This window comes from Staurois parvus, unplaced genomic scaffold, assembly GCF_062004578.1.
Source record: "Staurois parvus isolate SC_StPar_1 unplaced genomic scaffold, SC_StPar_1.0 ptg000757l, whole genome shotgun sequence".
Classification (NCBI taxonomy): Eukaryota; Metazoa; Chordata; class Amphibia; order Anura; family Ranidae; genus Staurois; species Staurois parvus.
The window spans coordinates 1,075,219-1,101,369 of NW_028318553.1; the positions used below are offsets into that span (position 1 = coordinate 1,075,219).

The 26,151-nt window shown below is 44.6% G+C and overlaps 1 protein-coding gene across 5 annotated transcripts in view; it reads right to left on the minus strand.

Annotated features, from left to right (window-relative positions):
• Positions 1-25,198, minus strand: part of MTMR14 (myotubularin related protein 14) — an 84,294-nt gene extending 59,096 nt beyond the window's left edge. For 4 of the 5 annotated variants that reach the window (XM_089654342.1, XM_089654340.1, XM_089654341.1 and 1 more), the window contains exons 1-2: positions 24,993-25,197; positions 11,659-11,807 (exon numbers count right to left, since the gene is read on the minus strand). In XM_089654342.1, the coding sequence (XP_089510468.1) occupies positions 11,659-11,807; positions 24,993-25,082 (239 nt within the window). In that variant the 5' untranslated portion in view covers positions 25,083-25,197. Of the gene's footprint in view, positions 1-11,658; positions 11,808-24,992 lie in introns of all 5 variants that reach the window. The other variant, XM_089654343.1, reaches the window with a different exon arrangement.
• Between the last annotated feature and the right edge of the window lie 953 nt (positions 25,199-26,151).

The window sequence follows — 26,151 nt, forward strand, 5'->3', positions numbered from 1 at the left end:
AAAAAAAAAAAAAAAGAAAAAAAAAAAAAAAAAAAAAAGGGAAGAAGGGCGATAGGAGGGCCCCGCTCCTCGGAGCTTACAATCTAGGAGGGAGGGGCCAGTGGTACAAAAAGGTAACTGTGGGGGATGGACTGGTTGGAAGAGTAGAAGATTCCATTATTAGCTGAGGGCAGGATAGGCTTTCCTGAAAAGATAGGTTTTCAGAGATTGCCTAAAAGGTGAGCAGAGTAGGCGATAGTCTGATAAATTGGGGTAGAGAGTTCCAGAGGATGGGAGAAGCTCTGGAGAAGAGCATGGGAGGAGGAGACAAGGGAGCTAGAGAGCAGGAGGTCTTGCGAGGAGCGGAGAGTACGGTTTGGGTGATATTTGGAGACAAGATCGGTGATGTAATTTGGGGCAGAGTTATAAATGGCTTTATACATTATTGATAATGTTTTGAATTTTATCCGTTGGGCAATGGGAAGCCAGTGGAGGGATTGGCAGAGAGGGGTGGAGAACACCGAGTGGAGGCCAGTGGAGGGATTGGCAGAGAGGGGTGGAGGACACTGAGTGGAGGCCAGTGGAGGGATTGGCAGAGAGGGGTGGCATATACAGAATGGTTAGTAAGGTGGATGAGCCTGGCGGCAGCATTCATGATAGACTGAAGAGGGGATAGCCTGCGATGAGGTCGGCCAATGAGGAGGGAGTTACAATAGTCAAGGCGAGATATAACAAGGGAGTGAATAAGTTGCTTAGTGGTTTCCAAGGTTAGGAACGGGCATATCTTGGAGATGAAGTCTACAAGATTTGGACAGTGATTGGATTTGGGGCTGAAAGGACAGATGGGAGTCAAGGAGTACACCTAGTACCCTGGCATGAGGGGAGGGACTGATGATTTACTTCTAAAGAGATGTTCTAGAACAGCTAAATCTGTGTCTGTGTAGGTTTGTTCAAACCTTAATACCATAAACATTAGATTTTTTTGTACTCCAGAAATAAATTAGTTTGAAAAATTCTACAGAGAAAGTCATAAATATTGCATTACCAATTTAAATAAAACCAATTAGATTTTAGTTGACCAAAATGTACTGTAGATTTTAGTAGCGTAAAATACGACAAACTAAAACAAGATTCATAGATTCAACAAGGTGTTGGAAACATCCCTCAGATTCTGGTCCATATTGACATGAGTTACTGTTGCCTATCATCTCAAAGCAGTCTGCCCATTCTCTATCAACAAGGCATTTTTGCCCACACAATTTCTGCTCACTGGATATTTTCTCTTTTTCGGACCAAGCTCTGTAAACCCTAAAGTTGGTTGTGCATGAAAATCCCAGTAGATCAGCAGTTTTTGAAATACTCAGACCAGCCCGCATGACACCAACAACCACACCATGTCCAAAGTCACTTAAATTGCCTTTCTTCCCCATTCTGATGCTCAGTTTGTACTTCAGCAAGTAGTCTTCACCTAGTCTAGATGCCTAAATGCATTGAGTTGCTGCCATGTGATTGGAGGATTAGTAATTTATGTTACCAAGCAATCGAACAGGTGCACCTAATAAAGTGGGCGGTGAGTGTACTTACCTAATCCTCCACTCCATTCGCCTAGCACGGTCCCCGCGGCTTCTACACCCCATGCTCTAGAACCTCGACATAAAGACCAGATGTCGTTGCATGCAATTATGTGATTGAGTATTCTTTGCAAAGTTAATTTTCCTTGCATTCACTAAACTAAGGGAAAATGTCACTTTAAACCAATTAGCCTAGCCATTTGCCTTTAGTGAATCAACCCCACAATGTATTGATGCAGGGATTGACACCAGTGCTTTTCTCTGCATCATCCAGGATGGATCAGCACCAGGAAATAACAGAAGTGGAAAAATCCCCAGCACATTTTATTTATTTATTTATTTCAGGTGCTTATATAGCGCCGTCAATTTATGCAGCACTTTACATATATATTGTACATTCACATCAGTCCCTAACCCTCAAGGGGCATACAATCCAAGGTCCCTAATTCACATTCATATATACAGGTGAAACTCGAAAAAGTAGAATATCGTGCAAAAGTTCATTTATTTCAGTGCAGCAACTTAAAGGTAAAATATATGACAGACTCATTACATGCAAAGCAAGATAGTTCAAGCCGTGATTTGTCATCATTGTGATGATTATGGCTTACACAGCTCATGAAAACCCCAAATCCACAATCTCAGAAAATGAGAATATTGTGAAAAGGTGCAATATTCTCGGCTCAAAGTGCCCCACTCTAATCAAGCCATAACACCTGCAAAGGGTTCCTGAGCCTTTAAATGGTCTCTCAGTCTGGTTCAGTAGGAATCACAATCATGGGAAAGATTGCTGACAGTTGTGCAGAAAACCATCATGGACACCCCCCATACGGAAGGAAAGCCTCAAAAAGGTAATTGCAAAAGAAGTTGGATGTTCCCAAAGTGCTGTATCAAAGCACATTAATAGAAAGTTATGTGGAAGGGAAGAGTGTGGAAGAAAAAGGTGCAAAAGCAGCAGGGATGACCGCAGTCTGGAGAGGATTGTCAGGAAAAGGCCATTCAAAAGTGTTGGGGACTTTCACAAGGAGTGGACTGAGGCTGGAGTCAGTGCATCAAGAGCCACCACACAGACGGATCCTGGACATGGGCTTCAAATGTTGTATTCCTCTTGTCAAGCCGCTCCTAAACAAACAACGTCAGAAGCGTCTTACCTGGGCTAAGGAAAAACAGACCTGGTCTGTTGCTCAGTGGTCCAAAGTCCTCTTTTCTGATGAGAGCAACTTTTGCATCTCATTTGGAAACCAAGGACCCCAGAGTATGGAGGAAGAATGGAGAGGCCCAAGGACCCCCGAGTATGGAGGAAGAATGGAGAGGCCCAAGGACCCCCGAGTATGGAGGAAGAATGGAGAGGCCCAAGGACCCAGGAGTATGGAGGAAGAATGGAGAGGCCCAAGGACCCAGAGTATGGAGGAAGAATGGAGAGGCCCAAGGACCCCGAGTATGGAGGAAGAATGGAAAGGCCCAAGGACCCAGAGTATGGAGGAAGAATGGAGAGGCCCAAGGACCCAGAGTATGGAGGAAGAATGGAGAGGCCCAAGGACCCAGGAGTATGGACAAAGAATGGAGAGGCCCAAGGACCCCGAGTATGGAGGAAGAATGGAGAGGCCCAAGGACCCAGAATATGGAGGAAGAATGGAGAGGCCCAAGGACCCCGAGTATGGAGGAAGAATGGAAAGGCCCAAGGACCCAGAGTATGGAGGAAGAATGGAAAGGCACACACTGCAAGATGCTTGAAGTCCAGTGTGAAGTTTCCACAGTCTGTGTTGATTTGGGGAGCCATGTCATCTGCTGGTGTTGGTCCACTGTGCTTCATTAAGTCCAGGGTCAACGCAGCCGTCTACCAGGAGATTTTGAAGCACTTCATGCTTCCTTCCACAGACGAGCTTTATGGGGATGCTGACTTCATTTTCCAGCAGGACTTGGCACCTGCCCACACTGCCAAAAGCACCAAAACCTGGTTCAATGACCGTGGGATTACTGTGCTTGATTGGCCAGCAAACTCGCCTGACCTGAACCCCATAGAGAATCTATGGGGCATTGACAAGAGAAAGATGAGACATGAGACCGAACAATGCAGAAGAGCTGAAGGCCGCTATTGAAGCATCCTGGTCTTCCATAACACCTTAGCAGTGCCACAGGCTGATAGCTTCCATGCCACGCCGCATTGAGGCAGTAATTGCTGCAAAAAGGGGCCCAAACCAAGTACTGAGTACATAAGCATGCTTCTACTTTTCAGAGTTCCGATATTGTTCTATGTACAATCCTTGTTTTATTGATTGCATGTAAATATTCAAATTTTCTGAGATTGTGGATTTGGGGTTTTCATGAGCTGTAAGCCATAATCATCACAATGACGACAAATCACGGCTTGAACTATCTTGCTTTGCATGTAATGAGTCTCTCATATATTAGTTTCACCTTTTAAGTTGCATTACTGAAATAAATGAACTTTTGCACGATATTCTAATTTTTTGAGTTTCACCTGTACACATAATAGGCCCAATTTAGATAGGATCCAATTAACTTACCAGCATGTCTTTGGAGTGTGGGAGGAAACCGGAGTAACCAGAGGAAACCCATGCAGGCAGAACATGCAAACTCCAGGCAGGAGGTGCCGTGGTTGGGATTCGAACCAACGACCCTAGTACTGCCAGGCAGAAGTGCTAACCATTTAGCCACTGTGCTGCCCACATGTGGCTGGGCAAAAGACAGAAGGGAAAAGAAAAAAAAAAAAAAAAGAAAAGAATACACCACAAAAACAAAACACTGCTGGGCTCAAAGGGGTGGGAGATTCTCTTGAATGGGGAGGGGGGGGGGGGGTTAGATCCCAGAAAAGAAGCTTCCTACTAATTTTGGATTCAGAGTACACCAATGATTGAATGGCACTTGTGTCGTATTCAGCAGACCAACCAGATTATGTGAATATACTATAAGAAAACACTTTTTATATTTACAAGGCAGATTAGCAATGTAGACAGTAATCCAGATGTAACACGGCGGATAACATGAGCTTTGGAGAATCTGGCAAAATCATTTTAATGGATCTACTTCATAGGGAGGTGCTGCCCCCTTCCTGCATGTCAGAATATTTCACCAGTGGCAACAGCCAACTCCGTAGCATCCATTGGGCCAGATCAGATTTCAATTCACTGTAGTCAGGTCAAGGAAAAAATAAATAAAAAATGTGAAGGTCTGCAACAAGTTACTGGAATTGGCCTTGCTTTATAATCATGAATGGATTGGACACTGAAAACTGTACAAAAATAAATAGAAAAACCCATAGCACAGTGGCTAAATGGTTAGCAATTCTGCCTGGTGGTACTCGGGTCGTTGGTTCGAATCCCAACCACAGCACCATCTGCCTGGAGTTTGCATGTTCTCCCTGTGCCTGCGTGGGTTTCCTCAGGGTACTCCGGTCTCCTCCCGCACTCCAAAGACATGCTGGTAGGTTAATTGGCTCCTGTCTAAATTGTCCCTAGTATGTGTATGTATGAATGTGAGTTAGGGACCTTAGATTGTACACCCCTTGAGGGTTAGGGACTGATGTGAATGTACAATCTATATGTAAAGTGCTGTGTAAATTGACAGTGCTATATAAGTACCTGAAATAAATACAATAAGTCACATGTACATGAGGTCTGAAATAGATATTCTGTAAATTAGTCATGCCCAATGGTGATCTCAGATGCATCTTGCAAAATGTATTTATACAAAATGTAAAGGTTTTGACAGCAACTCTGTCCTAATGGAGTGTTATAACATTGCTGTCACTACATCGGGAAGATGGTGTATGTTATATTTCTTCTGCTGTCTCCTGGGGTAGAGCTACTCCAATAGGCAGTGAGCATCCACAAAAGTTGAAAACGGACAGCTTTGCTTGCGAGCGGTAAAATGGACATAAGCTTCAATTCTTGACCCCCAGGCATCTACACGGAGGAGGGGGAAAAAAAATACTAGCCCATTTGGCACTAATTTGATAGCAAAGTTCCATTTGTTAAAAATTTATTTTTGTTTTATTACTTCTATGGCTTCTCTCCCTCTCCCTCTCCCTCTCCCTCTCCTAGTTGAACTATAGACAAACTAGGTCTAAGAAAGTCGCACCCGAAATTGCAAAGGGTAGAGCAGGAACAACTTTTCAAAAAACTGATTAGAACAGTTCCATTGCAGATGATAGGGTATGATTTGTCATGCGATTTGACACTGTCAAATCGCTTTACATATCGCATTGGTGTGAACCAGGACGTAAGGTAGAAAATTAAACAAAAAAAAAAAAAAAAACAAACAAACCATGTCATACTTGCCTGCTCTGTGCTATGGTTGACAGAGCAGCCCCGATCCTCCTCTTTTTTGGTCCACCCCCTTTTTGCTATGGGGGCACACAAGCAGGCTCGCTCCCAAGAACAGACAGACATTGTCCACACGCACAATCTGAGGGTTATAACCCGTTATTTCCCCAGCTGTGTCCCATTGTGGAGATTTCCCATCACTTCCTGTCTCATAGCCAAAACAGGAAGCGACAGTAAATCCTTACAAATTAAGGGAATCTCTTGGGCCCCCCCCCAGGTCACCAGAACTAGTGTCCCCATTGGGAACAACCCAACATTTGTGATTTTCATGCACGATAAATTGTAAAAAGAACAAAGAGGGTGAACCTCCTTAACAGGGGCACAGACAATATAAATCTAATAGGTGTTCTAATCCATCTCCATTATGAAAAAAGAAAAAAAAAAAAAAAAAAGTTTGCCTTTCGTTACTTTGTCGTTAATGAATTTTTATTAATCTGAGAGAGGGAAATACAAAACCATTAAATGATATCAGAGATACTAGCATGGCACGCAGGCCACAAGTCCATAGTGATTATTGTCCAAGTACCTTGGAACGTACATGCCATAAAAGAAAGCAGTACGGCATCACAAGGCTTGCCTTTAGTTATACATCAAAGCAAGGGCAGGCAACCTTAGCACTCCAGCAGTGATGAAACTTCCAATCCCATTGTGAGTCATTACCTCTGGGAGTCATTGCCTCTGGCAGCAGTCTTGCAAAACCTCATAGGATTTGTGGTTCTACAACAGCTGAAGTGTTGAGTCAGCCCACCACCTACTCCCGTCCTAGAGTACAGGGGACATTGTAACCACACTTGTCATCTCTATAAAAAAAATAACCACAGCAGTGGCATAATTAGGCTCATTTAGGTCAGATTGTAATGAACAAATAGCACCCTTTCATAACCAAATGGGCTTTCCACAATAGTAAATGTGGGAGAAAGGCAGACCCCCTTTCTACGAACATTACAGCGTTTTTCTAAGGCTGCTCAGAGAGGGCTTCCTGATGTTGAAAGAATAAAAACAGACAGCGTGAGGAAAGTGCAACCGATAACCGGCAACTGCATTTACTGGTGATCTGCTGTGTCATTGGACACAACTGATCACATGGTAAAAGGCCACTGTGATTGGCCTTTTACCACATCACATGAGCAGCAGATCAGAGATCACTGGGTGCGCGCCCCCGAGGGCACACGGGAGGTCGTATGACGCCCTCCCAGGACGGAACAACCACACTGTAGCCTTCGTTCAGCTATAGCGCAATTGGCAAGTGGTAAAGTGACAAATTATAAATGTAATAAAACACTGGTAAAATTAAACTCCATAAATTCATTCTAAATGTGATAGTCTTTTATTTACTTCCCAAAATCGAAATCACTGCGTGTTCAAGAAAATAAAAAAAAAAAAAAAAGTTCACCCTTCTGGGTGTGCACTCACTAAATTTCCAGGCATCATGGTCGGCATATAATCGCTTTGAAAAATTCCAAATGGGAAGGGAATGTAACAATAAAGAGTTAAAGACTGATTCTTGCTCACACCGCCACAGAATCATTTTAGGGTTCATTTATTGTGTATAGGATTTATTTTAAGGTGGCAGCAGTGTTTAATTTGGATACATTTCACTTATGCTGTTTTTTTGTATGCATTTAGCGCATCGGTTTTTCCTCACATAAAATCTTAGTGAAATTAGGAGAACCACGCCTAGCAGTACTAGGATTGTCGGTTCGAATCCAAACCACAGCACTACCTGTCTGGAGTTTGCATGTTCTCCCTGTGCCTGTGTGGGTTTCCTCCTACATTCCAAAAACATGCCAGTAGGTTACATAGTTAATCTGGCTGAAAAGAAGAGTGTCCATCCAGTTCAACCAAAAAAAAAAAAAAAATCCTATACTCGCGGTTGATCCAGAGGAAGGGAAAAAAAAAAAAAAAAAACCCAGCAAAGCATGATCCAATTTGCTCCTGCAGGAAAAAAAAAATTCCTTCCTGATCCCCTGAGAGGCAAAAATCGGATATTCCCCAGATCAACTACCTATAAACGTTCATATCCAGTTATATTCTGTGTATCTAAGAAAGAATCCAGGACTTTTTTTAAAGCAATCCACTGAGCTGGCCAGAACCAACTCTTGAGGGAGTCTATTCCACATTTTCACAGCTCTCACTGTGAAGAAACCTTTCCGGGTTAATTGGCTCCTGTCTAAATTGGCCCCAGTATGTGTATGGGTGAATGTGTATTAGGGACCTTAGATTGTAGGACTGATGTGAATGCACATATACAGTATATTGTGCTACGTAACTTGATCATGCTATACAAGTACCTGTAAAATATAGAAGCCCGTGCCCTCGTATATACCATGTAGTAGTGATCAGATCCTAGCTAAGCAGACAATTCTCTTCTGATGGATGAGGAGAAGCATTTTGCTAGAGGGCCACTGGGACAAGGTATAGTAGGGCCCCAGGGTGAAATCCATGTGTTTGTCGTCAAGCAAGCTATAGAGCAGCTACAGCCGCCACAATTCTGTTTACAGCAAACCTTACAAGCCCTGGATCTCCTTGCTTGACTACCCAAACAGAACTAGGAAAAAAAAAAAAAAAAAAACACAAGCAGTCCCATACACATTATAAATCTACAGCATGTTGTTGCTTTGTGACAATTCACAATCTTTCCTGGCGCCAGCAACTTGCAAAAAGCCTCAGTTTAAGCCGATGGAAGCAAAGTTACAAGTAATAAGTGGATGTCATACTGCCTTGCAGCACTGGGATCCCTTGTTTGAACCCTGGCCAGGACACTGCAGGTTCTCCCTGAGCTTGTGGGGGTTTCCTCTGGGTACTCTGGTTTCCTCCCACACTCCAAGGACACACTGGTAGGTTAGTGGTCTCCAGACCAATTGGTCTTAGTATGTACAGCCATCTTCTGCATGAGTAACTTCTTACATGTTGTAAGGACTCAAATTAGTCAGAGGTGATGGGGGGGGCTTCCAGCACACAGCTGGAGATTGACAGCCACAGCTAAGCAAGTTTCCCTATGAGACTGTAGAGGGGAGTAAGCCCATTCCCTCCACTCAGATCTCAGATTACACTCAGTTATCCTCTGAACAGCAGTGACATCCTTGAGGGCACGGAGTGATATGAACACACAGTATGTAAATGTCTGTTATTAGTCATGTTACATAAATAAGGTGGGGGGGGGGTCCCAGAACACAGCTTGGGATTGACATCCTCAGCTGAGCATGTTTCCCTATGAGACATGTTTCCCTATGAGACTGAGTGGAGGGAATGGGGAGCAAGCCCATTCCCTCCACTCAGATTACACTCAGTTATCCTCTGAACAGCAGTGACATCCTTGAAAGAACAGAGTGATATGAATATACAGTATGTAAATGTCTATTAGTCAAGTTACATAAATAAGGTGGGGGGGGGGGGGCAAAACACAGCTTGGGATTGACATCCTCAGCTAAGCATGTTTCCCTATGAGACTGTGTAGAGAGGGGAGTAAGCCCATTCCCTCCTCTCAAGTCTCAGATTACACTCAGTTATCCACTGAACAGCAGTGACATCCTTGAGAGAACAGAGTGATATGAATATACAGTATGTAAATGTATGTTATTAGTCATGCTACATAAATAAGGTGAACCCGAGTTCACTTTAAATGCCCGTTCACATGCTCACGTTTTGTTTTTTTTCCCCCCTTACACATGATTCGGTATTCAAAGTAAACATAGCTTCACCTTATGCACCAATATTCACTTTGCCAAGGGAGCAGCCTTTACACCCCGAGTCAGTCAACCCCAATGTTGACCTATGGGCAGGTTTTCCTTAACTGATCAAGGAATGCGATTCACTAGAAGCTGCCAATGGGAGCGGTTCAAGGAGGGGCAAAGTCCATTGTCTGGCTGGTTAGAAGTGAGCCAGAATAGGTGGCTTCTTCTCCTAACCCTTCATATTCCTGTTCTTATCTTTTTAGACATGTAAGAAAAACAAAACCCTTTTAAAAGATATCTATGGGCAAATACTGAGCTCCTTCCCTCTCCTCCCATCCCCTGCATTTCATAAAAACTCCTAGCTCCTATTGCTCACCTAAATCTGCCATCATATGCCCCTCACAGACAACTCTTCTGGTAGTGCAGACCAGTGATCCAACGCAGTCTGTGCCCACGCTGAACGCTCCTCTTGTGGTGTTCAGGATCCCCTGGATGATACCGCTACGTCAATTTATGCAGCACTTTACATACATACACATAGCACATTCACATCAGTCCCTAACCCTCAAGGGGTGTACAATATAAGGTCCCTAACTCACATTCATACATACACATACTAGGGCCAATTTAGACCGGAGCCAATTCACCTACCAGCATGTCTTTGGAGACCCACACAGGCACAGGGAGAACATGTAAACTCCAGGCAGGTGGTGCCGTGGTTGGGAATCAAACCATCGACCCCAGTACTGCCAGGCAGAACTGCTAACCATTTAGCCACTGTGCTGCCCTTAGACATCTGAATACAGACCAGTTTAAAAAGGGCCACTGAGTCTGTAAGCTTTTCATATCCAAGCAAGTCATTGTAATTGAATGTTTTTAAAAATGACCTCTCCATTTCGATCTGCAGTGCTGTATAACATGCAATATGGCAACCTGGTTCTGTACACAGAAAGTGGAATTGCCTGCTTGTGCGACTGGCTCACTGATTTTCCCAGAATTCTGCACTAAAGATACAAGTCACATTTTGGGCATCCCCTGCAACAAAAATGTCATCCTTGGCAAGACACTCCCAAAGGAACGTTACGTCTAAAAAAGGGATGCAGACCCTGCCAGCTCCCACAGAGCCCTGCAGGTGCAGCAGCTGATTAATAATTATAAACTCACTCCCATACAGATTCACTCTGCACATGGACTCAGAGAAAAAGCCATTTCTTAAACACCCCGGTCATACCGGTCAGACTTTGAAATTGCGCGACTTCATTGGCAGTTGCACGATTTCAAAGGCAAAATGTCATTCTGACTTGAGCTGCAACTTGCAACATATCTATCAACAAAAGTGGAGTTACTCTTTTAGGCTCTATCCACATTTTTTTTTTCTTTTAAGCTCCTAGAAGCTAGAAATAGTAGCATCCATGCACACTACTTTAGGCCATTAACATTTGAGCTTCAGCATCTAGGAGCAGGGGAAAAAAAAAAAAAAAAAGTTTACGTAGAGTTTTTGGAACATTTTTTTTTGCGCTCAGATGCCAGTAATAGTGCCTGGTGTTTTTGGTTTGTTTGTTTTTTATAGGAGTGTTCATGGTTTTATTAACTTTTCACAGTACATGTAGAAAAAAAGCTGTTCGGAACATTTTTAGAAGCATTCAGCATCTCCTTTTTTTGCTGGAAAAAAAGGAAATGCCGAATGCTTCTAAAAATGTTCCGAACAGCTTTTTTCTACATGTACTGTAAAAAAAAAACAAAAAAAAAAAAAAAACACCACACGGTAGTGTGCATGGAGGCTTTAAGTTTTTTTTCAGAATGAATTTTGGTAACACTATAATTACACACTTTTCTGGAAAGTAAAATTATAAAAAAAAAAAAAAAAAAAAACACACCACACTGTGTGCAACATCAATCTCCTTTTCAAGATTTAGTTTTATCCTTCAAACAATCTATATATATATATATAATTATATTTTATATCTGCAAATGGTGAACTTGACTTAACATGATGTATTTGTAAGCCTGCCAGCTCCTAATTTGGTTGGACAGCTTTCTGAATCTGCCGCTCTGACCACCACAATAATAGAAAGGCGGCTCACATACATGTTTTTGTCATCTTCCGTGCTTTCGTACTCCAGGAAAACGATCTGCCGGGGATAGTGGCTGCAAAGCTCGCCATTGGGGTTCTGGATGATACTGTATGAATAGTCTTTGCCAAAAAGCTCCAGACATCGCCTCTCAATCCGATCCACCTATAACAGAACAATTAGAATAAAAAATAAAATAAAAATATTAACCACTTGCCCCGCAGAGGATTTACCCCCCTTCCTGACCAGGCCATTTTTTGAGTTACGAAGCAGAATTACTGTAACTGACAATTGCGCAGTTATGCAATGCTGCACCCAATGAAATGTACATCCCCCCCCCCCCCCCAATGAATTGAGCTCTTTCGGTGGTATTTGATAGTCAGTGCGATTTTTGTTTGTGCTATTGAAAAAAAAAAAAAAAAAAAAAAAAACAACTCTAGACACTTGATATATAGATAAATAATTTTAATTTTTTTTTTTACTTTTTGCTATTAAAACATGTCCAGTAAAAAAAAATTTTAAATCAACTTTTGTCATACATTTAGGCCAAAATGTATTCTGCTCCATGTCTTTGCTACAAAATAATCCCAATACGTGTAAATTAATTGGTTTACGTGAATCTTATATAGCCATTATAAAGCAACCTGCTGGCTCCTCCCAGTAGCATTGATCTACCTGCATTGCTTAGTGAAGCACTGAGACCCAGTGATATCACTACTGGGCCTAAAACAAGGTATGTCATGAAAACAGGAAGGTTTTGTTCATAAAAGGTCATTAGCATGTTGAGGAGTGGAGAGGGGAACCAAGGAAGGCATAATATAAAAGCAAGATAAACCTCAGCTTCAATTTTCTAGTAAAAGAAATTTTACTGGTCTCTATGGGCAACAGAGGTGGGGCAGGGACGTCATCTAATCAGAGAATGCTCTGCATTCAATCAGAAAAGGCAAAGCATTCTTTGAATGGTGTCTGAGCCAAGCAGAGAACGTCCTGTGTTCAGCAGGCAGGAGTGCAGTCGTTTGGCAGGGGGATCGGAAATTAGTAGAGATGACTGGAGTAGGGGTGTGCTCCAGCAATTTCCAGCTTCCAGGGGCATCAACCAGGTATGGTATACACAGTTACGATGGTCCCGGCTGGAGCAATGCAACCATGTGTAATATAGCCATACCTGCAATTCATCTTTAGAGCTTAAAGTATTACTAAACCCCGGACCCGGCATTCCCTATATCCGGTCTCCCCCCCGGACCCGGCATTCCCTATATCCGGTCTCCCCCCCCGGACCCGGCATTCCCTATATCCGGTCTCCCCCCCCCGGACCCGGCATTCCCTATATCCGGTCTCCCCCCCCCCCGGACCCGGCATTCCCTATATCCGGTCTCCCCCCCCCCCGGACCCGGCATTCCCTATATCCGGTCTCCCCCCCCCCCCCGGACCCGGCATTCCCTATATCCGGTCTCCCCCCCCCCCCCGGACCCGGCATTCCCTATATCCGGTCTCCCCCCCCCCCCGGACCCGGCATTCCCTATATCCGGTCTCCCCCCCCCCCCCCGGACCCGGCATTCCCTATATCCGGTCTCCCCCCCCCCCCCCGGACCCGGCATTCCCTATATCCGGTCTCCCCCCCCCCCCCCGGACCCGGCATTCCCTATATCCGGTCTCCCCCCCCCCCCCCGGACCCGGCATTCCCTATATCCGGTCTCCCCCCCCGGACCCGGCATTCCCTATATCCGGTCTCCCCCCCCGGACCCGGCATTCCCTATATCCGGTCTCCCCCCCCCCCCCCCAGACCCTGCATTCCCTATATCCACCATATCCAGACTCCCCGGACCCTGCATTCACCATATCCGGTTTCCCCCCCCTCCCCGGACCCTGCATTCACCATATCCGGTCTCCCCCCGGACCCTGCATTCACCATATCCGGTCTCCCCCCGGACCCTGCATTCACCATATCCGGTCTCCCCCCGGACCCTGCATTCACCATATCCGGTCTCCCCCCGGACCCTGCATTCACCATATCCGGTCTCCCCCCGGACCCTGCATTCACCATATCCGGTCTCCCCCCGGACCCTGCATTCACCATATCCGGTCTCCCCCCGGACCCTGCATTCACCATATCCGGTCTCCCCCCGGACCCTGCATTCACCATATCCGGTCTCCCCCCGGACCCTGCATTCACCATATCCGGTCTCCCCCCGGACCCTGCATTCACCATATCCGGTCTCCCCCCCGGACCCTGCATTCACCATATCCGGTCTCCCCCCCGGACCCTGCATTCACCATATCCGGTCTCCCCCCCGGACCCTGCATTCACCATATCCGGTCTCCCCCCGGACCCTGCATTCACCATATCCGGTCTCCCCCCGGACCCTGCATTCACCATATCCGGTCTCCCCCCCGGACCCTGCATTCACCATATCCGGTCTCCCCCCCGGACCCTGCATTCACCATATCCGGTCTCCCCCCCGGACCCTGCATTCACCATATCCGGTCTCCCCCCCGGACCCTGCATTCACCATATCCGGTCTCCCCCCCGGACCCTGCATTCACCATATCCGGTCTCCCCCCCGGACCCTGCATTCACCATATCCGGTCTCCCCCCCGGACCCTGCATTCACCATATCCGGTCTCCCCCCCGGACCCTGCATTCACCATATCCGGTCTCCCCCCCGGACCCTGCATTCACCATATCCGGTCTCCCCCCCGGACCCTGCATTCACCATATCCGGTCTCCCCCCCGGACCCTGCATTCACCATATCCGGTCTCCCTCCCAAGAAAAGAAAGGAAAAAAAAAAACCTCTAGCATTACACACCAAACTGAGCATGTGCAGCTTGCCCCCAAGGCTCTGTTCTATCAGCAGATTGATTAGGGACAGTAGAAGAGGGGGGATCCCCTCACATGACAATGAAGGAACCTGTAATTTCCACCTTGCAGTAGTAGAGTCCCACTAGGAGTTCTACTCCCTCTGCAGCTGGTGCATAGTAGATGTACAGCCAATCTCTGCCCAGTACACGGGGAATCTACTTCACTTGACAGTATAACAGGTTTCCATTTATAAAGGAATTGTAAAGTTCAAACAGCGACTGTCTTGTGGACATTTGTCCATCTGTATTATACAGCACTCATTTGCAAGCACTCTACAGGGTCGATTTCTAAAGTTCACTGGACAAATGTCAATAGTATTCCCGCAACAGTCACAAATTTTCCCCATCAGTGCCATCTAATGGCCATAATGTGGTATGTTCCTGAAATACCTCATCCAATGCCACATTACAGCCACTAGATGGAGCCAACGATCATAGGAAATAATCCTATTAGACAAAATACGGGAAATATTTGCGATGGCTGTGCGAATGCTGGTGACAATCTCCCAGCTAATTGTTTTGTATACATGCAGTGCCTTGAAAAAGTATTCATACCCCTTGAAATTTTACACATTTTTTTCACGTTACAACCAAAAACTTAAATGTATTTTATTGGGATTTGATGTGATAGACCAACACAAAGTGACACATAATTGTGAAGTGGAAGGAAAATGAATGGTTTTCAATTTTTTTTTTTTTTACAAATAAATATCTTATTTGTTGCTGGAAACTGTTACATTGTAAACAGTGGCTGGTGTGGGAATGGTCTATGTAGCCCCCCTGTATATCCCTTGTAATAAGAGGATCTGTCAGGGGGCCATGATGGGATTTGTAGACCCCCTTCCCCCCCAATAATAGAACCTGATAGGTCATGCTGGGACATGTAGTTCTCCCAGCTTATAATAGATCTGTCGGGAGGCCATGCTGAGATTTTTAGTCCCCAAGTAATAGGATCTGACAGGAGGCCATGCTGGGATTTGTAGTCTCCCAGTATATCCCCTGTAATAACAGGTTCTGTCAGGGGGCATTACAAAAAAAAAAAAAAAAAATAATGAGTTGCGGTCGCATTGGTCCACAGACCTGATTCATCATATGCCCGTGTTCTTTGCTGCCAAGGCCAGGCATAGATATGAGATAATGAGCCTCATGAATTTCAGTGATCACACTCTGTCGTCCTCGGGGGTGACCCTGAACATGACAGGTTCTACAAAATTCAACCCCTCAAACCACTTCAGAGAAATTTGCAGATGTGTATACGCCCCAGCAAAACATCTGCGTGGATGAGTCACTTTACTGGCCGCCTTGCATTCAAACAGTACATCCCCAGCAAGCGTGCCAGATATGGGGTCAAATTGTATAAGCTCTGTGAGGGCAATATAATAATATAATTATAAAGTACAGCCCCCCACCCTGGCTGCCCAGACTACATGGGGAGCAGTTGCAAGATAGTTTGGGACTTGGTGTCCTGTTTGTTCCATAAGGGGTACCACTTACATGTGGACAATTTGTATACAAGCATGCCACTATTTAGACATCTGTGCAATCTTGGAATTGGCTCATGTGGCACCATGCGACCTAATCACCGGGGCTTCCCTAAATGGCTTGTAAATACCCGACTTAGAAAGGGGTAGAAAGCCTGCTGGAGGAATGATGAATTAAAGTGGAAGAACAAACAGGATGTTTTCGTCCTGTCTTCCTTTCACACAGATGCAACAGTCCAAATTAAAAAACGGCATCTGGCGTTGTTGAGAAACCCCTCTGTGTCCACGACTATAACCTTAACATGGGAGGGGTGGACTTCACGACCAAAATGATGAATCCATACCTAGTTTCCTGGAAAGCTTGACACTGGTACAAAAAGGTATTTATTTCAATTGGCTCTATATAATGCTTTTGTAATTTACAAAGTAACTAGATGAAGTGGATCCATCCTAAAAGAAGGGATCATCACTGCCCTTTTGTATCCAGAAGGTGCTGTGGCCCAATCCTCAAATCCAGATGCAATGAGTCGGCTGCATGAGAGGCATTTTCCGGATGTCCTCTCTGGTACCCCAACCCAAAAGGTCACCCCAAAGAAGAGGTCATGTCTGTAGCAGACACAGAATAAGACGCAACACTTTTTTTGTCCCTCTTGTCCTGGCCAACCTAGTCTCTACCTCAAGGACTGCTTCCGTTGCTATCATACACTAGTGGAGTATTAGTATAGGGTACAGCACAGCTCAGGGCACATATTTACACAGGGTCTCAAAAGAGGTTAGCCAGTTTCCTACCTATCATATTTTGAGAGACCCTACAATCTGTTTAAAAAAATTGAAATAAAAAAAAAAAAAAAAAATGTAAAACCCAAAAAGTTAGGGTTTTTTTTGTTGTTGTTACTGTTCTGTTACGATTGTACAGTTTTAAATTGTTACCGTTTTATGGTTAACCATTGCCATTTTCTTTGCAGGAATGCTTTCAGCTGCAGCACTGACCTATTTATTCTGACAGCAACAGGAACTTGCTCTCAGAATATACACAAGTCAGTGTGTGCAGCGCTGTAGAATGAGATTTTTCATCCACAGGTGGCCAGTGAGTGGGTGGATGGCCCCTATGCATCAGCATACAGTCATGGCCGAAATTGTTGGCACCCTTGATATTTTTCCTGAAAATCAAGTATTTCACACAAAAAAGGTATTGCATTAACACATGTTTTGCTATACACATGTTTATTCCCTTTGTATGTATTGGAACAAATATAAAACAGAGGCAGAAAAGCAAATATGACATAATGTCACACAAAACCCCAAAAATGGGCTGGACAAAAGTATTGGCACCCTTAACTTAATATTTGGTTGCACACCCTTTGGAAAACATAACTGAAATCAGTCGCTTCCTATAACCATCAATAAGCTTCTGACACCTCTCACCCGGAATTTTGGACCACTCTTCCTTTGCAAACAGCTCCAGGTCTCTCTTATTGGAAGGACACCTTTTCCCAACAGCAATTTTAAGATCTCTCCACAGGTGTTCAATGGGATTTAGATCTGGGCTCATTGCTGGCCACTTCAGAACTCTCCAGCGCTTCTTTGCCATCCATTTCTGAGTGCTTTTTGACGTATGTTTGGGGTCATTGTCCTGCTGGAAGACCCAGGATCTTGGACGCAAACCCAGCTTTCTGACACTGGGCCCTACAGTGCGACCCAAAATCCTTTGGTAATCCTCAGATTTCATGATGCCTTGCACACAGTCAAGGCACCCAGTGCCAGAGGCAGCAAAACAACCCCAAAACATCATTGAACCTCCACCATATTTTACCGTAGGTACTGTGTTTTGTTCTTTGTAGGCCTCATTCCGTTTTCGGTAAACAGTAGAATGATGTGCTTTACCGAAAAGCTCTATCTTGGTCTCATCTGTCCACAAGACGTTTTCCCAGAAGGCTTTTGGCTTACTCAAGTACATTTTGGCAAACTGTAGTCTTGCTTTTTTATGTCTCTGTGTCAGCAGTGGGGTCCTCCTGGGTCTCCTGCCATAGCGTTTCATTTCATTTAAATGTCGACGGATAGTTCGCGCTGACACTGATGCTCCCTGAGCCTGCAGGACAGCTTGAATGTCTTTGGAACATGTTTGGGGCTGCTTATCCACCATCCGGACTATTCTGCGTTGCAATCTTTCATCAATTTTCCTCATCCGTCCACGACCAGGGAGATTAGCTACAGTGCCATGGGTTGCAAACTTCTTGATAATGTTGCGCACTGTGGACAAAGGCAAATCTAGTTCTCTGGAGATGGACTTGTAACCTTGAGATTGTTGATATTTTGCCACAATTTTGGTTCTCAGGTCCTCAGACAGTTCTCGTCTCCTCTTTCTGTTGTCCATGCTTAGTGTGGCACAGACAGACACACAATGCAAAGGTTAAGTGAACGTCTCTCCTTTTTATCTGCTTTCAGGTGTGATTTCTATATTGCCCACACCTGTTACTTGCCCCAGGTGAGTTTACAGGAGCATCACATGCTTGTAACATTCTTATTTATCCGCAGTTGTGAAAGGGTGCCAATACTTTTGTCCAGCCCATTTTTGGAGGTTTGTGTGACATTATGTCGAATTTGCTTTCTTTCCTCCCTTTTTTTGTTTTGTCCCAATACACACAAAGGGAATAAACATGTGTATAGCAAAACATGTGTTAATGCAATACGTTTCGTGAGAAATACATGATTTCCTGGAGAAATATCAAGGGTGCCAACAATTTCGGCCATGACTGTATATATTTTATAATATTTTTGGGCACATTTCACGTGTGCCCGCCATTAGAAGTAGGTGGATGCAGGAAGATATATTCTAATGGTGGGCATACCAGACAATTTCTGGCAGAGATTTCTTCTCTTTTCTATGCAGCCTGTGGGCTGAATGGGAAACAAAAAAAAAACACAAAACATAGCATATGACCCCTATACTTCGGGATATAGATTTTAAAATTTTTGGGCACATATTTCAATAAAAAAGTGGTTTTATTGAGTTACTGTTTTAATGTTAACCATTTCCCTTTTCTTTGCAGGAATGTCATTCAGCTGCAGCACCGACTTGTTTATTCTGACAGCAACAGGGTCTTGCTCTCAGAATATACACAAGTAGGTGTGTGCAGTGCTATTGGATGATATTTTTCATCCGCAGTTAAGAAAAAAAAAAAAAAAAAGCAAAAAAAAAAAAAAAAAGCATGTATGCCAAAGCATGGGGGCCTGGGGTGGAGCGTTATAGATTATATTTGCTGGCACATTTCATGTGTGCCCACCCTTAGAAGTGGGTGGATGCAGGACGGTATATTCTAATGGTGGGCATACCACACACTTTCTAGCAGAGATTTCTTCTCTTTTTCATTCAGCCCACAGGCTGCATAAAAAATAAAATAGCATATACACCCAACAAGGACCAGTGACATACTGGTATATCACTGGACTTTGAGTGGTTATACCAGGCTGATGCCTGCATTGCAGCTGCAGGCATCATCCTGGCATCTTTTTTTCAGCCGGCAATAGGCTTTCATGTAACAGCATTCCTAGTGGCTAATTAGCTGCAGGATTGCTCTTACAAGCAGTGGAAGAACATGCCCCCCCGACTACCCCGCTGCCTTCCATGGCCTTCTCGGGCAGTCCCGTGCCATCAGTGGAACCTGAGAATGCAGCCAGTGTGTCTGCATGCTGGGATTTGTAGTCCTCCTGTAATAGGACATGTCGGGGGGGTCATGCTGGGATTTGTAGTCTCCCTGTAATAGGACCTGTCATGCCATGAAAATATGTGGAATTACTCCCCAAAATACATTCTGCTACTTCTCCCGAGTATGGGGTACCACATGAGACGCTTTGGCAGTCTAGCCAAGTACAGGACCCCAAAATCCAGTAAGCACCTTCAGGCTTTTAAAGGGCTTTATTTTCTCATTTCACTTCCAGACTACCTATCACCGTTTCGGAGGCCCTGAAATGCCAGGATAGCACAAAAACCCCCCAAATGATCCCTTTTTGGAAATTAGACACCCCAAGGAATTTGATAGGATGCATTGTGAGTGTTTTGCAGATCTTGTTTGTTGCCACAAGTTTTTGGAAAATAAAGAAAACAAAAACATTTTTCTATTTTCTTTTTTTATATTTCAAAATCTTGTGAGAAAAAAATGAGATCTCCAAATGCTCACCATGCCTCTTTTTAAATTCCTTGGTGTGTCTACTTTCCAAAAAGGGATCATTGGGGGGGGGGGGGGGGTGTTGGTGCTATCCTGGCATTTCAGGGCCTCCGAAAGTGATGGGTAGTGAGGAAGTGAAATGAGGAAATTATGCACCTTCAGGCTTTCAAAGCGGTCATTGGATTTCAGGCTCCTGCATGTGGCTAGGCTCCCAAAAAGTCTCACATGTGGTATCCCCATACTTGGTAGAAGTAGCAGAATGTATTTTGGGGTGCAATTCCACATATACCTATGACTTGTGTGAGAAATATATAATTTAAGTGACAACTTTGTGTAAAAAAAAAATATATATATATATTTGTCATTTTCCAAAGACTTGTGGGGAAAAAAAAAAAAAAAGTCTTCCATGGACTCAATATATTCTCAGCAGAAAGCTTAGGGCGTCTACTTTCCGAAAAGGGATTATTTGGGGGTGTTTGTACTACCCTGGTATTTTAGCACCTCAAGAAATGTGCTGGGCAGTCAGAAAGTAAAAGCTGTGTAAATTCCACTATCTGTATCATAGTTTGTAGACACTAACTTTCACACAAAACAATCAATATACACTTATTGGGATATTTTTCACCAAACACATGTAGCAGAATACATTTTGGCCTAAATTTGAGTTTTTGGGATTTTTTTTATGACAACTGAGAAAATATTTTTTTTTTTTCCCCAAAACGGGTCAGTCTTTTTTTGGTTTATAGCATGAAAAATAAAAAGGCGCACAGGTGATCAACTACCACCAAAAGAAAGCTCTATTTGTATGAAAAAAGGACAAAATTTCATTTATGTACCGTATTGCATGATCACGGAATTGTCATTTAAACTAGCGCAGCGCTGTATAGCAAAAAATGGCGTAAATTGCAGTATCTATACCATAGTTTGTAGACGCTATAACTTCCACACAAAGCAATCAATATACACTTATTGGGATTTTTTTTACCAAAAACGTAGCAGAATATATTTTGGCTTAACTTTATAACTAACTTTGAGTTTACTATATATTTTCTATAGCCGAAAGTAAAAGAGAAAAACATTTTTTTTTTTAATTTTCGGTCTTTGTTTATAGCGCGAAAAAAATAAAAACCGCACAGGTGATCAAATACCACCGAAAGAAAGCTCTATTTGTGTGAAAAACAGGACGTAAATTTTGTTTCGGTGTAGCATTGCATGACTGCGCAATTGTCAGCTGAAATAGTACAGCGCCGAATGGCAAAAAGAAGGGTCAGGAAGGGGGGGCGGTAAATCCTCAGGCGGGAAAGTGGTTAATGGAACAAAAATAGGGCTTTGATCCTTTCCAAAATGTGGATGTTTTTCCATAGAGATGCATTGATGTCCAACTTTCATCCATCAACAAGTAGATGAAAAATGGACAAACGTCCCGCCTGTGTGGAAGGGGTCAGATTGCAATAGCAGATTAACCTTTAGTGGAATTTTTTGTTCTTGTAGTCAATGGACCTTTTTCAACAGGCTTTTTTTTTTGCACATTTTCTTTGTGATGCAGTTTAATATACAGTATGTTTACATTGTATATCAACTTTCTTGGATGTTTTTACTATGTATGTCATTTATGTCTTTTCTTTTAACATTCTATAATTCAGTCGGTGACCTCCAGGTGACCAGTCTGTCTCTGCATTCTGATGTTGTGGTGTATATATCTGTGCGTACCTTGGTGTGTGCGTGCGACACACACACACACACACACACACACACACACACACACACACACACACACACACACACACACACACACACACACACACACACACACACACACACACACACACACACACACACACACACACACACACGGGATCGAAAGTTTGGGCACCCCAGCTAAAAATGTGTATTAATGTGCATAAAGAAGCCAAGGAAAGATGGAAAAATCTCCAAAAGGCATCAAATTACAGATTAGACATTCTTATAATATGTCAACAAAAGTTAGATTTTATTTCCATCATTTACACTTTCAAAATAACAGAAAACAAAAAAATGGCGTCTGCAAAAGTTTGGGCACCCTGCAGAGTTAATATCTTGTACTGCCCCCTTTGGCAAGTATCACAGCTTGTAAAAACGCTTTTTGTAGCCAGCCAAGAGTCTTTCAATTCTTGTTTGAGGTATCTTTGCCCATTCTTCCTTACAAAAGTCTTCCAGTTCTTTGAGATTTCTGGGCTGTCTGTCACGCACTGCTCTTTTAAGGTCTATCTATAGATTTTCAATTATGTTGAGGTCAGGAGATTGTGAAGGCCATGGCAAAACCTTCAGTTTACGCATCTTGATGTAATACCCCGTGGATTTCGAGGTGTGTTTAGGATCATTATCCATTTGTAGAAGCCATCCTCTCTTTAACTTCAGCTTTTTCACAGATGGCATCAAGTTACCATCCAAAATTTGCTGAAATTTTATTGAATCCATTTTTCCTTCTACTCGTGAGATGTTCCCTGTGCCACTGGCTGCAACACAACCCCAAAGCATGATTGATCCAACCCCATGCTTAACAGTTGGACAGAGGTTCTTTTCATTAAATTCTGTGCCCCTTCTTCTCCAAACGTACCTTTGCTCATTCCGGCCAAAAAGTTCAATTTTAACCTCATCGGTCCACAGAACTTGTTTCCAAAATGCATCAGGCTTGTCTATATGTTCATTTGCAAAGTTCAAACGATGATTTTTGTGGTGAGGACGTAGAAGAGGTTTTCTTCTGATGACTCTTCCATGAAGACCATATTTGTACAAGTATCTCTTTATAGTGGAATAGTGTACCACAACTCCAGTGTCTGCCAGATCTTTCTGGAGGGATCGTGCAGTCAAACATGGGTTTTGAATTGTTTTTCTCACAATCCTGCGAGCTGTTCTTTCTGATATTTTTCTTGGTCTTCCAGATCTTGCTTTAACTTCCACTGTTCCTGATGACTGCCATTTCTTAATTACATTCCGAATGGAGGATATTGACATCTGAAAACGCTTTGCTATCTTCTTATAGCCTTCTCCAGCTTTGTGAGCGTCAACTATTTTCAGTTTCAGTTTTCTAGACAACTGCTTAGAAGAACCTATGGTGCTGATTGTTGGGGCAAGGTAAGATGAGTCTGGGCATTTAAAACCTTTGAGACTGACATCACCTGGTCTTCCCAGACAATGATTGAGAACAATCCATGACACTGGCAGGTCTCAGCTTGGCAAAGGGGGCAGTGCATGCTATAAATTCTGCAGGGTGCCCAAACTTTTGTAGACGCCATTTTTTTGTTTTCTGTTATTTTGAAAGTGTAAATGATGGAAATAAAATCTAACTTTTGTTGATATATTATAAGAATGTCTAATCTGTAATTTGATGCCTTTTTGAAAGTTTTCCATCTTTCCTTGGCTTCTTTATGCACATTAATACAAATTTTTAGCTGGGGTGCCCAAACATTCGATCCCCACTGTATATCTGTGCGTACCTCGGTATAATTGTTCCCCATTAGAAATGTATTTTGCCTATTCTTGTAGCCCTGAGGGGGGAGGGGAGGGGTGTTGCTCCCGAAACAAGTTGGATGTTTTCTACGACTTTTTAATCAATAGAATGATCTTGGACTCGTATCCAATGTTGTTCTAGTGCGCTTCTCTATATATCTGTGGTTTATACTGGGAGTCGTAGCCCCCTGTAATAGGATCTGTCAGGGGGCCATGCTGGTATATGTAGTCCTGTAATGGGCCCCGTCAGAGGAGCATGCTGGGATTTGTAGTCCTCCTGTAATAGGACATATTGGGGGTAGTCATGCTGGGATGTGTAGTTCTTCCTGTAACAGTACATGCCAGGGGGGTTATGCTGGGATGTGTAGTCCTCCCTGTAATAGCACATGTCGGGGGGGGGGGGGGAGATCATGCTGGGATGTGTAGTCCTCCCTGTAATAGGACATGTTGGGGGGGTCATGCTGGGATGTGTAGTCCTCCCTGTAATAGCATATGTCCGGGGGGGGGAATCATGCTGGGATGTGTAGTCCTCCCTGTAATAGGACATGTCAAGGAGCGAAGGGGGGGGGGGGTCATGCTGGGATGTGTAGTCCTCCCAGTAGTAGGACATCTCGGGGGGGGGGGTCATGCCGGGATGTGTAGTACTACCTGTAATAGGACCTGTCAGAGGCATGCTGGGATTTGTAGTCCTCCTGTAATAGGACATGTGAGGGAGCGAAGGGGGGCGCATGCTGGGATTTGTAGTCCTCCTGTAATAGGACATGGCACGGTGGGGGGGGGGGGTCATGCAGGGATTTGCAGTCTTCCTGTAATAGGACCTGTCAGAGGGGCATGCTGGGATTTGTAGTCCTCCTATAAAAGGACATGTCGGGGGGGTGTCATGCTGGGATGTGTAGTCCTCCCTGTAATAATAAGACCTGTGGGGGGGTGCTGGGATTTGTAGTCCCCCTATAATAGGACCTGTCAGAAGGGTCATGCTGGGATTTGTAGTTCACTTTGTAATAATAGGACCTGGTGGGGGGGGTCATACTGAGATTTGTAGTCCTCCTGTAATAATAGGACCTGTCGGGGGGGAATCATGCTGGGATTTGTAGTCCTCCCTGTAATTATAGGACCTGTCAGGAGGGTCATGCTGGGATTTGTAGTCCTCTAATAACAGGACCTGTCAAAGGGTCGTGCAGGGATGTGTAGTCCCCCCAAGCAGTGTACTGCTCAGCACTGGCGGACATGTGACTCGGCGGGCGGAGGGGGCGCTGTTGCGGAGCTCCTCCTCACACACTGCCCGTCTCTCCGGCGTCTCCATGACAACCCCGCTCTGCGCTGCCCTCCCCCGCCCCGGTACCGAGCCCCTCACCTTCCCTCCGCTGTCCTTAGCCCGGAACTGTGCCCGGGAGAATTCCTCCAGCAGCTCCCCCAACGCATTCTGCCGGCCGGACTCTTCCATAGCGGACCACCTCCGGTCACTGGATGCGGCCCAGCCCCAACACCGGAGCACCGGGAGCCGCCCGAGAACACATCCGTAGCACCCCTCTGACGCTTCCTTATGACGCCTCTGACATCTGTCACCCGCGGGCGGCAGTGACGTCACGGGACGGCTCGGCGGCCATGTTGGTTGGGGAAGAGACGAGGATACATGTGATATTAATAATTAGGATATGACAGGAGAGGAGTGAGGAGGTGTGCGGGATCGGAGGCGGCTGGGGAAGTTACAATAGAAAATGTTCTTCTCTCCCCCCCAAAAAAAATACAGCGCTGCAATTCTACATCTGGCTACTTGGTGGCACTAGAGAGCACGGTCCTCTATTGCTTACATAGCGGGAGAATCCAATGTAGTTCTGCGTTATGCCAGATAGAATGGTGGCGCTAGAGAGCACGGTCCTCTATTGCTTACATAGCAGGAGACTCTGCTGTAGTTCTGCGTTTTGCCAGTTCGACTGCTGGCGCTAGAGAGCACGGTGAACTATTGTTTATATAGCGCGGACTCTGCTGTAGTTCAGCGTTAGGCCTGCTCGGCTGGTGGCGCTAAAAAGTAGTCAGCTATTGTTTACATAGCGGGGACTCTGCTGTAGTTCAGCGTTAGGCCTGCTCGGCTGGTGGCGCTAAAGAGCACAGTCAGCTATTGTTTACATAGCGGGGACTCTGCTGTAGTTCCGCGTTATGCCGGATCGTCTAGTGGCGCTAAAGAGCAGTTAGCTATTGTTTATATTTCAGGGACTTTGCTGCAGTTCCGCGGTTTGCCGAATCGTCTGGTGGCGCTGCAGAGCACAGTCAGCTATTATTTATACAGCGGGGACTCTGCTGTAGTTCAGCGTTAGGCCGGATCGTCTGGTGGCGCTATAGAGCACAGTCAGCTATTGTTTACATAGTGGGGACTCTGCTGTAGTTCAGCGTTAGGCCGGATCGTCTGGTGGCAGCAGAGAGCAGTAGGCTATTGTGTATATAGCGGGGACTCTGCTGTAGTTCAGCGTTAGGCCGGATCGTCTGGTGGCGGCAGAGAGCAGTAGGCTATTGTG